This window comes from Miniopterus schreibersii (assembly GCF_964146895.1).
Source record: "Miniopterus schreibersii genome assembly, chromosome: 16".
Taxonomy (NCBI): Eukaryota; Metazoa; Chordata; class Mammalia; order Chiroptera; family Miniopteridae; genus Miniopterus; species Miniopterus schreibersii.
Genome location: NC_138116.1, coordinates 31,113,222 through 31,127,124, shown reverse-complemented (window position 1 = coordinate 31,127,124; position 13,903 = coordinate 31,113,222). Strand labels below are relative to the sequence as shown.

Sequence of the window (13,903 nt, the reverse complement as noted above, 5' to 3'; positions counted from 1 at the left end):
TGAGCCACACCAGTCAGGGCCAAACCTCATGCTTTTAACCACTCTACCTTACTACCTCCTAAAACACATAAAGGTTATGATGTCAGCAAATATTCAGGTATCATTAACCTAAATGTGCCCACAAAAGAGATGCCCAAACAAACTATAAGGAAATATTCTAATGCCTTCTTTCTCTTTTAATGCAGTCTTTTCTTAGAACTTCCAGACTTAAAGGCATAACAAATCTTGGGAGAGGAGAGGGTCCCAGCAGCTCCAGGTTTGCCCAGGCCCCAGCGGTGATGAAGGCTGAAATGTTCCCCCCATTTCCCATTCAAACGTCACTGACTTTGCTGCAGTTGTAATGAGTCATCACTAGTTAGAATCCAGCCGGGCTATCTGTATCGGTTGTTCCCTGCACAGTTGTGCCGTATGAAAAATGGGAGGAAGGGTTCCCACTCCTCTTGACATTTTGCATCTTTGTAGGAGGCTGTCTAGGGCTACAGGAATCCAGCTGTGCTTTAAAAATGTATTTATATAACAGTCAGGAAGAAAATGACAAGAACCACACACAGCATCAATTAGCAGGAATAGGGGAAAATTGACATTTTACTCCAGAGCTTTTGTTATTGAAAGTTTATTATATCCAGATGCAGCAGCCATTCTGCCCTCAAAGAATGTCAGGCCCAGGCTAGGTCTTTGTGGCGATGGTCAGCAGCAGGGAAGGAACTGGAGGCTCTCCAGCCCCGTCCCTCACAACCTTTCCTTGCCTCACCTTTCCACTCAGTCTCCCTCCTCTCCTCCACAGTGACCCACTGACTCAGGGAGACTCACCTCAACCGCCTCCTGCTCCAAGCTCCATCCCTGACTCTGGGCCTTTGCCTGGATGCCTCCCTCTGCTGAAATGTCCTCCCACCCCTTCTCTACTCAGCTCAGGATGCACCCAGACAACTCCTACTCACAACAATCCTCTATCTTTAGTTCAGTCTGTCACCTGTCACACACTGACACTTTATTTTTTACACTTAAATAAACACTGTAAGGCTATCAAATATTCAAGAGCGTGTGGACCATCTCTCATCCTGGGCTGCGAGGAACGTTAATCAATAATGGCACCCTTTTCACTGATCTCTGGTGTAATTTCAGAATCATTCTTTTTTTAAAAATCCTCACCCAAGGATATTCTTCCATTGATTTTTAGAGAGAGTGGAAGGGGCGGGGAGAGAGAAACATCAATGTGAGAGAGACACATCGATTGGTTGCCTCCTGCATGCGCCCCAACCAGGGCTGGGGATGAGCCTGCAACAGAGGTGCACGACCTTGGCCAGAATCAAACCCAGGGCCCTTCAATCAGCGGGCCGACGTGGTAACCACTGAGCCAACCCAGCCAGGGCCAGAATAGTTTCTGAGACAGCACTCTAGAAGGCCACTTCTAATAAGCTGAAGTTGGTACAAAAGGTGAAAGCTGCTTGCTATACAGCAGTAGAATCTTCTCTGTTTCACATATGTCATAAGCTCCATGAGAGTAGGCATCATGTTTACGTTACTTCTGCTCCCGCTAGGCCCACCCCTCACGCTTATGTGTGACCCTAATCTCCCAATTATGTTGGTGTCAGTCCCTAAGGGGTAGGAATGAAGGGGTGGGAAGGAGCCAATCCAGTCAAATACTGGTCGAGCACCTAGTATATGCAAGGCTCTGTGTGGCTGGAAGTGTAAGACATAAATGAAAGCAAAGGTTGTTATTTCTTCCAAGTACCAAATACTGTTCCGAGCCTTGGCAAGATCTTGTAGGGCTATAGGAGAAAGGCTGTGTGGCACATCAACTGGTTTGTTGACTGGAATCACAAGGAGGCACCTTCTATCCCCTAAAACAATTACAACTGAGTAAGAGGGTAAAAAGGGTCAAGTCCTGGTCAAGGTGCTGCTCATGCTAAGACAACAGTGTCTGCCCATAAGAAGCTTTGATCTGTTTGGGGAGATAGGACCCTCATGCTTATGATATTTAGATTCCCAGACAGCAATAAAATGTTAATTTTGCGGTATATGCAAAATGAATAATTTGTTTTAGACAAAGGAAATGACAGAGGACACTAGAGAGAAAATTCCACAGCAGATTCAGGTGAGAGAATTAAGGCATGGAGCCAGAAGTGAGCACAGAACATGGTGTGAGGAAGACAGGCTGGGAAGGAGAGGGGCTTGGCTGAGGTAGAAGATAGAAATGAGAAAAGCCTGCCTGCGGCTCGATTTACACACTCCTCTGTATTTCCACAGCAAATTATTCATACCTTTATCCCTTCACGTTGTGTACCAAAGCTAAGCTCTACCCACTCACCATACTCCGCTTTGATTTCAAAACTGTAAAGCACTATACAGATATATGGTATTTCAATTATTGCTGTTGTTCACTTTCTCTCCAGCTTGAAGAAACATGTCATGGATGTAGACGGTGTCTTTTCCCCCTTTCCCTGTAGCTTGAGTTTTTGCCCAAGAACTGTATAAGCATTTCAGGGGGGCGTGTGAAATACTTCTGGGAGTTCACTGATAAATAAAATGACCTAGAAACAAAGGCTACTGCAGAGTGGTATTATTACAGGGAAATATGAAAACATACTGAGAAGAAAACCCACACTGCAGACCAAGATTATCTATGGATGACCAGGGCAGTTTCTTCTGGTGGATCTGCACTCAGCAATGTTCTAATAAATACAATGTTCTAATTGGGAAGTAAAGGAGTGATAGCACTGGGAGAGGAAGCTGGTAGTCAGAAAAAGCTGGCAAAGAGGTAAGCATGGACAAACGCCTTTAAGGTTCCAGGAAGCTACAGAACTTGTTAATTAAAGGACACTCAAACTAATCTACGCCCCTTTCCCCCTTCCTTTTAGTTGGGGCCAAGGATTTGGCTCTGGTATGGCCTGTGGGTTGGGAAGCCAAGGTTTGGCTTGAGCCCAACTGGGATATGGGTTACATATAGGTAAATGGAGCAAATAAGTAAATACGAGGAGGATACTGGGAGCCAAGTTTCTTACTGCTGTAGAAGGCAGTTACAGACATGAAAAGGAGGAAGTTAGAAGAATCCCTATGGTTAGATTAGATTGGAGGCACCAGCATAAATGCACAAATTATAATATAGAACTAGGTGTAAAAATAGATATAGAGGCTTTGGCCAGTGTGGCTCAGCTGGTTAGAGTGTTGTCCTGTACACTGAAAGGTCTTGGGTTCGATTCCCAGTCAGGGCACATACCTGGGTTGTGGGTTCGGTCCCTGGTTGGGGCATGTATGAGAGGCAACCAATTGATGTCTCTCTCTCTCTTCCCCCCCTTCCTCTCTCTAAAATCAATAAACATATCCTCGGGTGAGGATTTTTTTAAAAAGATACAGAGGTATGTGTATATACACATACATATATTTCTGTGCTTTCTCAGCGACAGGACCTACAAGCATGACACCCAAGCAGTAATGAACTTACTTGATGACCAGAACTTAGTTTCTAAATATCATTCCCATCAAAGGAATAAGGGATCCTAAAAAATTAACACTTCAGAGCTGAGGTCGGAAAGCACAAGACGAGCCTGGTGTATCTCGTTGTACCAGAAAAGAAATGCTTAAAGAAGTGACAGGAGCACACAACTAAGGTGAAAGTGAGTCTGAAGGGGCTTCCAAGGGCCAAATCAGGGGCTATTTGGGCATTAAAATAAATAATGATGGATCCTGGAAGAGACAAAGAACTTCAGTGGGATAACTGGTGAAATCCAAGTTAGGTCTGGTGTTTAGTATAATCCTGTACCAATGTCAACTTGCTGGCTTTGATAACTGTGCTATGGTGATGTAAGACGGTAACATTAGGGGAATGTGGGAGAAGGGAATATGGGAAATCTGTACCATTTTTGAAATTTTTCTGTATGTCTAAATTTATTCCAACGTAAAGTTTAAGAGAAAGATAGTAATGGCTACAACCCATTGAATAAAATAGGAATCGCTGAGTCCATATGATATAAATAAATGGGGAGAAGAGAAAGCTTTTGCTTAAAATACAATGCCAAATAGTAAGTGTAGAAGCAAGGAGGGAATTAGAAAAATCATCATTGACAACTATTTTAGTAATGAATGATTCAGGCAAGTATCAACGGGTGGTAAAAGAAGTCGGTGAAAGATGAGAAGAGGGCTATTTATATGGTTTCAAAATTTCTCCTGACACTAATAATTACTTATTAATAAACAGAGAAAACTGGCAGACACTATCTAAACTGAGTAATAAAAATGAACACCACAAGCTGAGGGACAAACTGACACTGGGCGCCTCTGGACATGGATTATTGAGAACACAGCCTCACTTCTGCATAAATCAGCCATCATGAGAAAACACCAGACGGAGGGACATTCTACAAAGTACTGGCCAGTACTCTTCAAAAATTTCAAGGTCACGAAAGATAAAGAAAGGATAAGTTATTCTTCTGGACTGAAGGAGACCAAAGAGAAAAATACACGCAACCCATAATCCTAGAATAAATCCTGGATTATAACAAACATGACTGGGACAACTGGTGGAATGGAGCGGGTCAATGGGTTAAACGGCCATACTGTATCAATGTTAATTTCCTGATTTTGAAGGTTGTAGCACAGTCACGTAGATTGTGCCCTTATTTACAGGAAACACACAGTGAAGTGTTAAGGAGTAACGCACATCTTATCTGCAACTGAGAATTCATATCACTCAGAAGAAAATATGCATGTGCACACATCTGTGAGTATATGTACATATGTGAGCGTATGTGAGAGAGGAAGGAGAGGTAACTGTTCGTTGAGGAATCTGGGTGAAGGATCTATAGGAGCTCTATGTATAATTCTTGTAACTCTCTTGAAAGCTTGAAATGAAGTTACAGAGAAACTCTAGGTTTGACAAAGCCAGAAGAAGGGGGAGCTCTATTTCAACAAAAGTTACTAGAGGGAACTCAGGAGAATGGGCAGAAGTGGAGTCATTAATTATTTCTTTGAGATGTAACTGAAAGAAGTGAACAAAGTGCCTTTGTGGAGAGATCTCTTCTGGTATACTAACTTCCTCCTTGAACATAAACAAAAATTGAGAAAGCTGCTTAAAGCACAGAATGCCAGCTTAGCCCAACCTGCTAAAGTGGTGGCTTCAGGGACATCCCCACTTCCTGCCTCCTCCTGCGGTACTGGCTCTGCAGTCCTCCTACTGCTGCTTGGCTTTGGGCTGGGAAGGTGCTGCCAGAACTTTGCCTGGGCAGGTGAGAGGCTGGGGAGATGAGAGGATGGACCCCAGGCCAGGCCCAACAGAAAGCTGACTGCACTGATGGGGCTACCCAACCATTGCCTAAGAGCCTGGAACAAGATCACAGGGAGGGCAGGGCAGGCACAGTTCCTGAGCACCATGTACTTGTGCCAAGTACCCATATGTAACCTCAGTTCATCCTCACCATTAACCTATGAGGGGGGCATTATTAACTTTACCGCAGAGAGGACAGTACAAACTCGGAGAGGTTAAGGACCATGCTCGAGGTCCCAGGCTAGTGAGAGCAGAGTTCTGACTCAGATCCAGGTCTGTCTGGCACCCAGGCCCATGTTATTTCTGTGTTGGGTCTCTGTCATCTCAGAGCTTGTGAATGGTCTACGATTTTCCTCCCTTGAAGATTTTTGAGTCAGAACTCTAAGGGGAGTGATTTGTACAAAATCAGTCCCCACCTGAGTTTCTCCCCCATCCGTAGGATTCTTTGACTTACGGGAGGAAGGGCTTTATAGATCCCCTTGAAACTGTACTCAAAAACAGGGTGTGGGCTCATGAAGATTTGTTTTGGCAAGAGGGTCCCCGGCTTTTGTCGGGTTCTCAAAGGGATCTACGACTCGAAACAGTAAGCACTGCTTTAAGTATTACTTGGTCTGATCCTCTCCTTTTGCAGATGAGGAAATGGGTTTCGTGAATTCTGTTTTCTACTTCGAGCTTTATGCTGCTTATCCTGGAGCGACAACAGCACAGCCTACGCAGTTCTCCTCCGAGTAGCTTCCGCCGCTTCCCTCGTGCTGTGGAAACATCCTAGCGAGGCCAAACGGCAGGAGGAGCGGCCAGCACTTCATTTTTCATAGAGAAATGGAGAGTCCCTAAGGAAGGGAGGTCTGGCTCTTTGCCCAAAGTACCGTGAACAATGAGTATGCTTTATATGAATCAAGGCCACGTGAAAAGGATAGCCACCAGAATTAGAATAATTCGAGAAAAGGCTTCTTTAGACCAGGTAGGTTTGGGGAAAGTATGTGGTCATCTCATAGGCACTTTAAACCCTGGGCCCAATAGCTTTTAAGCCTTTTTAAAACTAAAAATTTGGGTTGATAAGAGAAGAAGGAGCTTTGTCCAAAAAACAGCCATCCAGGTGGGTTGCTTTAAGACCTGTTCGTCTAGTCAGCAAATAGCAGATCCTTTTTCTCGCCCTCTCTGGGTGTCTTATTAATTTCCTGAGAAACCCTTCTGAGTGCAGCAGAGGCAGCAGTGACTACGGCCCTCTGTGTGCCTGCAGACATAACCCAACGGGTAGAGGCAGGACGAAAACTGTGGCATTCCAGGGCAAAAAATGTCCAGGCGACCTTTCTGGGTGGGTTGGGTGGGGGTAGAATTTATCTCGCTGGGGAAACAGCAAGGAGGTCTTTGCTAGTGTAGAAACTCTTTTACCAAGTTCCTTTTCTGGGGTTTTAATATGAAGCATTTTGTCATCGGGGAGAAAAAAAGAAGCTAGCTATAGAATCAAGCAGGTGACACTTTTACTGGGGCAGGATGGGACAGTCCAAGAATGTAGGTATTGATTTATTCTCCATAAATGTCCACCTACTTATAGTGTATTTGTCCTAGAGTTATTTTGTTTGCCTTCTTTCTTTCGGATTTTGACTGATGGTGGCCATATTTCGCTCTGATGGGTTTCTAAGTGTAGCTGCACACAGTTCAGTAGAAACAATGCTGCTACCAGGTACGCACTTGCTGCAGGACGATGGTCTGCCTGCGTGGCACTGCTGCAAGCAGCCTCCTGGCCTCTTCCTTTCCCTCTTTTTTTAATCTTCAGTGACTTTTTATCTTTCTTGAGTCTTCAATGATGAGAGCAACATTATGAAGACTTTGCTATCTAACTTTTAATCTTTTTCAATAAAAGATTCCTATGTTCAGCAGCATGCTTGAGGCTATTGCTTAGCCTTCCCCTCCAAACTGTACACGTTGGCGTGGAATGTTCACAACTCACGTGTGTGGCAGCAGAAGAGAATTCCTGTATTCTACGTTGCTACCGTTTTGTAGAAATAAATTGGTAAAGGTTGACACTTAGGAAAAACCAGGTAGGTGAATAATAATAACGTTCCATATAGTGATTCCATGTGAAATAGTCTCTTAATCTTATGGTTTACCCCTGAAACAAGAATTCACTAACCCACGACAGAATCATTAAAAAAGGCAAAAAAGAGAGAAAGAAATATACTGGATTTCAGCGCCTAAATGCTTTCCCAGAGAACTCTCCTCAAGAGCTGTCTCACAGCCACTGCTGTTCTCCTGCGTGAGCCACTCTCTGGTCCTCCTATGCAGTTCTGCAGGACACCAGGCCTCCCCCTGGAGCCTGGGCCAGCCTGTCTCCAGTCAGCTTGGATGTTCCTGAAACCCGACCTCTTCAAAATCCACCTTCCAGTGTGGAAGGGTCTGCATACTCTGGCTGTGGGCAGAGATTCAGAGATGAGAGGAGGTCTCCCACCTTCGCCTGAACAGGAGGCACTGGAACATGAACATATTCTGGCTGTAAGGAAACTTGGCTACATGGGCTGCTCTATACATTTTCTGGAGCCCTTAAGTTTGTAAGATGCATATATATTACATAAATGATAATCCATAAAAGAAGATAAGAACCCATCAGTCCATACTGACAAACAAATCAATGGGGGAGAAAGGGAAGCACTTCCTTATAGAACTCCAATTAGTAAATGTAGAAGAATCGACGGAAACAATCAGCATCTGGCAAACACTACAGTAATAATTACGTCGGGCAGGAGTCATCAAGGGATGTCAAAGTGCGTGGGCAAAGTGTGATGAGAAACAGGATATTTACAAGGTCCCAAAGTATCCCCCCGCAACATACTCATTAAATATAAAGAGAAGAATAGTGGTTTCACAGCAGAGAACACCAGTAGATACCCGTTAAAGCAAGTGATCAAAGTCAGCATCATCAGTAATCGGCAAATCCGCACGATGTGCCTCCTGATATGATGTACTGAGGACACCGCATGGCCTCTATGATATTCTTGCCCAAAAGGCATAATCTGGATTTAATCGAGGGGCAACATTAGACAAAACAAAATTGAGGGCACTGTACAAAACAATTGCTCAATACTCTTTAAAAGTATCAAGGTCATGAAAGGTAATGAAAAGACTGAGGAACCATTCAAGATAAAAGGAGGCTAAAAAGACCTGACAACTAAATGCACAACTGGATCTCGGACCAAAAAAAAGGACATTCATGGGACAACATTACCCTCCTGATTTTGATAACTATGGTTGTGAAAATGTTAACATTCTCTGGGACAGGGCCTATGAGAATTTTTTACAATCTTTTTGTAAGTCTAAATTATTCTGAAAAGTTAAACAAATTATACTTGAAAACATATACATTAGAGATTAGGCTGTCTTCCTCCATTTCCCAGGGCCTCACATTGTAAAGCCCGTGGGCTGACAGAGACAGCTATGTAAGGGCTCAGTGCCCAAGGCGGAAGGGGGTGTTGGGATCCATTTGGGACCTTATTAGAGTCAAAATCAGGCTTCTGAGATTTATATACAATAAATGATAACATTCAAGAGAGATAAAAATATCCTTAACAGGTTTCCAGGGAGGGTCACAGGCATGCCAGGTCCCTCCTTCAACCTCTGGAAAGACTTGTTCCCTTGGGAAGCCCAACCACGACCAGAGGAGGGAAAAATGCAATAGAAAGCAGCAAAATGTTCATCACTCACTTGTCCTGGGACTCAATATACACGTAGAGATGAGGCTCAAAACACTTGGAAACAATGCCATGAAATGGATTGTCTGGGGCTTTAGGCTTCTTTGGCTGTAAAGAAAAAAAGAAAAAGAAACCCTATACTTGAACTGTCTTTGCAAATTTTCAAGCAGTTTCAAAGTAAGCCTCCCCTCCAAGTTCACTCCTAACTTATAGATAAGAAGCACTTAATATAACTAAACTGAGTCTAAATCCTGCATTATAATTCATGCCAACTTGTGAACAATAAGGCGGCTTTGTTAGCAACGTTTACTTGCTTGGTCTGGTGAAAGACTTACTGCTTCTTTGATAACACATGCATTTTCAATTTGGAAGCTATTTATCATCTGACTTATGTTTAAAATTTTTAAATCCTAGCTAATAACAGCACCTTATATTTGTATAGTGCTTTAAAATTTATAAAGTGCTTTTGCATGATCTAATTTTGATAGCCTCTTTTTACTGACTGTTATTATGGGCCAGGCACTTTGATACAGAGTAACATCTCATCTGTGCCTCACAACCACCTTCAATTATTACTACTATTTATACCTAAAGAAAGGGGGGTCCAGAGGGTCCTAGCAGCCTACCCAAAGGCACAGGGGAAGTTTCCTATCCCCTAAACTAGAACTCTTTCTATTATAGCATTGCTTTCCTGCAATGGTTCCTAGACTGTCAGATTTGATCAACAAGTAAATGTAAGAAAAAGGGTAGGGGACCAACATAGGGTTGCTAACTTTTTATTTAGCTACTTTCTACTCTCACCCCAAATTCCTAAAAGAAAGCACTGCATACTTTTTATTTTATCATCACCTGAGGGTACTTTTTCCATTGCTTTTTCAGAGCGGAGGGGGGGGGACGGGGGACGACGACGACGGGTGGGGACAGGTAGGGAGAGAGAGACATCGATGTGAGAGAGACACGTCGTTGGTTGCTCCTGCACTGGCAAACCCAGGTGAAATATTTTAAGAGTTCTTTGTAATATCCTTAAAACTTTTCTCTAAGTTTGATATTATTATTTTTTTGAAGTAAAATAAAATAGAAAACATGGGAGATATAGGTACGAATGGCCTGGCAGAAAATCCCAGAGACAGTAGGGAAGCACTGTTAAGAAATGGCGTGTCACTAACATCCTGGTTGGCCCGGAGGACACTAATGTGTGGCAAAATCCATGCCTGAGTGAAAAGGGGGTTAGGATCAGCTTCCTGGTTTTGATAATGCACTGTGTTAGCTGTCACCACTGGAGGAAGCTGGGAGATGGGCACCCAGGACCTCTGTACTCTGCAACTTCTTATGAGTCTATATGTAATTACCACAAAATAAAAAGTATTTTTAAAAAGTAGCTCAGGAGATGTGGACTCTGAATGTGAAAAAATTTTAGGAATATCTTAACCTATTTTATTTTGCTTATGTTTTTCCTTTTAATGTATGCACGGAAGTGACATGATAAAAATCTCTAGGTCTGAAGAGCTCATTCAGTACAAGTATAAAATACAGGTTTTACGTGATAAATGAAAATGGCTACATGACATTCGACAAACTCATCCTCATCAGTCTTCCACAGGCCCTGTGCTTGATGAGGCCCCCCAGCACACTCTGAATCTGGCACTCGGGAGAGAGGCATAATCGGATGCAGCAGGCGTCCCAACCCCGCCCGCAGGCGACTCTGCTTTGCCAGCCTCTGCCCACTAATGCCGCTCCTGGCAGTGAGAACAGAGACCTGTCACCACAGTTCCTGGTCCTCTTGCAGCATTTCTAGAGTGTGAGGGAAGAAAGAGGACAATAGGAGAGAGTGCCTGAAGTTTCCTTTTTTGCCACAGGGCTGCCCCCTGCCTATGAATGGGCTTATATTTAGATAATAGGTGCTGGCATTTCAGCTCCAGCTGGTGTCTCCCTTTGCACCATCCAGCTCCCCAAAGGGTTGATTCTCAGCTTAAAGCATCTACTAAGTCATTTAGCAGTAGCATTCAGGCTGGATTTCTGAGTGTGTGAATTCTGTCCAAAAGCTGCAGATGTTTAAGCTATTTCCTCCTGGAGTTTGATGGAATAATAAAAGGTTACTGTTGTCACAGTAAGGAGGTCTGCAGCTGGCCCCATTTCCTTTTATTACCATCCAATGTAAACAGATTAAATCTAACTGCTCGGATCACCAGAAGGGGACATTTTTAACCAGAAATTCCTTATTTCTTCTCCCTCTTTCTTTTATACTTTTAGCATCCCCAGTCTCTTTTCATATGCCTTTTTTTTTTTTTATCATTGGGTATGCTGGCAGGTGATTGTTCAAACTGAATGCCCTTTTCAAGGTCATGCTCCCTTTACCATAATCTAAACTGCAGTAGTGAGTAGGAGTGAGCCCTACCTTGAGGGCACACTGTTCACTAACTGTAGTGTGGTGATGGGTTGGCTAACCCAGGATAACCTCGGGGGCCTTCCCTACTACCTCTGGCTAAGCTCACCACAGCATCCTGTGGACTTCCTCCCCATGTCCCACAGGGCTCCTGTGCACCCAACTTGGAAGCCAGTAAGTGGCTGGGAAGAGGGAGCTCCTGGAGCTCCTACCTAATCAATCACAAGCAAGACAAGTGCTGGTGAGGCCTGCAAGGTCGGGGAAGGTTTGTGAGGAGGCATTTGTCACTGGTGTGCATGATTTATTACTAACAAGCAACAGCCTGTTAAACTGCAAGTGGATAATCTAGTCCAGGGATTTTTAGCACTTTATTTTTAAACACACATAAAATCCCTGAATCAAAAGAAATTTTACCTGGAAGTCCATGATAAAAGTGGCTCATAATAGAACTGTTCTGCTTGGAGCTACCTAGGGCCCTGGTCTCCTCCCAACCCCCCAGTGACACCTGATGGGGGCACTCAGGAATCAGTTTGAAAGTCATTAGCTCTCTAAAGATAAGAAACGAGGGAAGTCTGCAGAGACTAAAAATCTACTGAAGGTCATATAGTCAGTCAATGACGGACCAGGCTCTGGCATCTTCCCTACCACATGGCTCATGACTCTCTTTACAGCATGTGTCTGTGTTCTGTGTCTTAAGAATGAGCAGGTCTTGGTCATTATACAATAACCTTGAGCTTCCGAAATGAGCAAAAAGGTTCATGAGAAATAAACATCGTATTTTCGTCTGGCAAAACTGATTTTGTAGGTAACGGGGGACTCTATCCTAATCTAGTTTAATAGCATCCAGAGATGACTAGCTAGCTAAGGGGATAACTTTTCACGGCAGCACTGCAGCATCTAAGTAGTAGTCAACCACACAGTTCCGGACGTGACAATGGCAGCCACCAGCACTGGGGAGGCATTGCACCCAGTGTGGGCGGAGAACATACACCAGAAGAATGGGCTCTACATCAACAGAGTCCTCCTTCCCATCCCGGTCCTTCCTCCCAAAGTGTTAGAAGAAATCTTTTGTTTTCTCCCATGCTGGCTAATAGGATGGTTTTAAATAAGTTACATTTACTTGCACAGACCTCTGGAATACAGCCTCAAGGTCTCCCTTCAGTTTTATTCATGGGATTCATTTCTATGTCCTCTATTTAAAAAAAACAAATAAATGTTTTTACTGATTTTAGAGAGAGAGGGAGGGCGAGGGCGAGAGAGAAAGAAACATCAGTCGGCTGCCTCCTGCACACCCCCTACTGGGGATCAAGCCCTGGGCATGTGCCCTGACTGGGAAATGAACTGGTGACCTCTCGGTGTATGGGACGGCGCTCAACCAACGGAGCCACACCAGCCAGGGCTGTCCCTTGACTTTTCGTTGAGACATCACAGTGTAATAAGAAAGAGCACAAGGAAAAGAATCCTAATCTCTGACTTCTAGACCCAGCTTCCAGTCCTAGCTCTTCTACTTCCAGACTAGGTAACTCTGGGCAAATCACTTAACCTCTCTGAGCTGCAGGCATTGCAGCTCATACAAAATCATAAAAAATGAGAGGCAGGCACTGTGAAAATGAAATGAAAAAAAGCATGTAAAAGACCTTTAAACTATAAAGCACCATAAAAATGTGAGGTATCCATGCTATTACAATTACTGAATCAATGGACCAGACACATTATATTGCATCACTTCAGAACTGCCCCTGGAAATTCTGCTCTCCTGGCTCCTGCTAGGATTGTACACCTACCCTCACCGTGCTAGGAACACAGGGTTAGCTGCAAAGAGCCTTGCTACGGGTTTCCCAGAGCTAGTCTTTCCAGCCAGCCTCCCTTTGGTGGTATCTGGAGCAAAATAATATTATAAAATAATTCTTTAGAAGCCAAGTGTAGAAAATTAAAAGGAAGGATCACTAATCCAGACAGAAAAAGTTCTGATTTATTGCTCTAACCCCTCTTGTCATAAAATGGCAGTGAAACAAAAACACTGCTCTGTAGGATGAAGGGAGAGGAAATTTAGAGTTGGACAGAAAAATCTGAAGGAAATGAAAGTGCTAGTGTGCTCTGAAAAGTAACTCTCCAAATATGCCATTGGGTCACCTTGATGTTTCCAGGCCTCCCCAATGGCTTCCAGGCCTAATGTGATCGGCTTACACTAAGTGGAGGCCTCTCCTAGCTGACGGTGCTAACTTCGCCGGGGATCTTTCAGGCTCTCACGTCATCACTGGACCAGATGAGAGTACAACCGAAAGCTAAGCCGACAGGGTCAGGAGATGATGAATGAGGCAGGGCAGAATTCTGCTGCCCCGCTTCACGGGCTAATTAAGCTTGTGCGTGTTGCTAATTCCCGTGGTGAGGCTCTTCGGGGGCAGAGAGGTGGGGCAGGAAGGGCTGCTGTTTCACTCAGTTTTCTAAATACACTTTCAGATAAAGGCTTTCAATAAAGACCACCAAAGTTGTAATCTCTGAACATGGTCAACAGCCAAAGGATCACATTTACAGCGAGCAGGCCCATTTCAGAAATAAGGATTAGGTAGGCTG

The 13,903-nt window shown here is 43.9% G+C and overlaps 1 protein-coding gene across 1 annotated transcript in view; it reads right to left on the bottom strand.

Moving 5' to 3' along the window:
• Nucleotides 1–13,903, bottom strand: part of VPS53 (VPS53 subunit of GARP complex) — a 121,936-nt gene that overhangs the window by 43,234 nt on the left and 64,799 nt on the right. Inside the window, exon 13 of the mRNA XM_081162258.1 lies at nt 8,960–9,054. Within this exon, the coding sequence (XP_081018384.1) occupies nt 8,960–9,054 (95 nt within the window). The remainder of the gene's footprint in view (nt 1–8,959; nt 9,055–13,903) is intronic.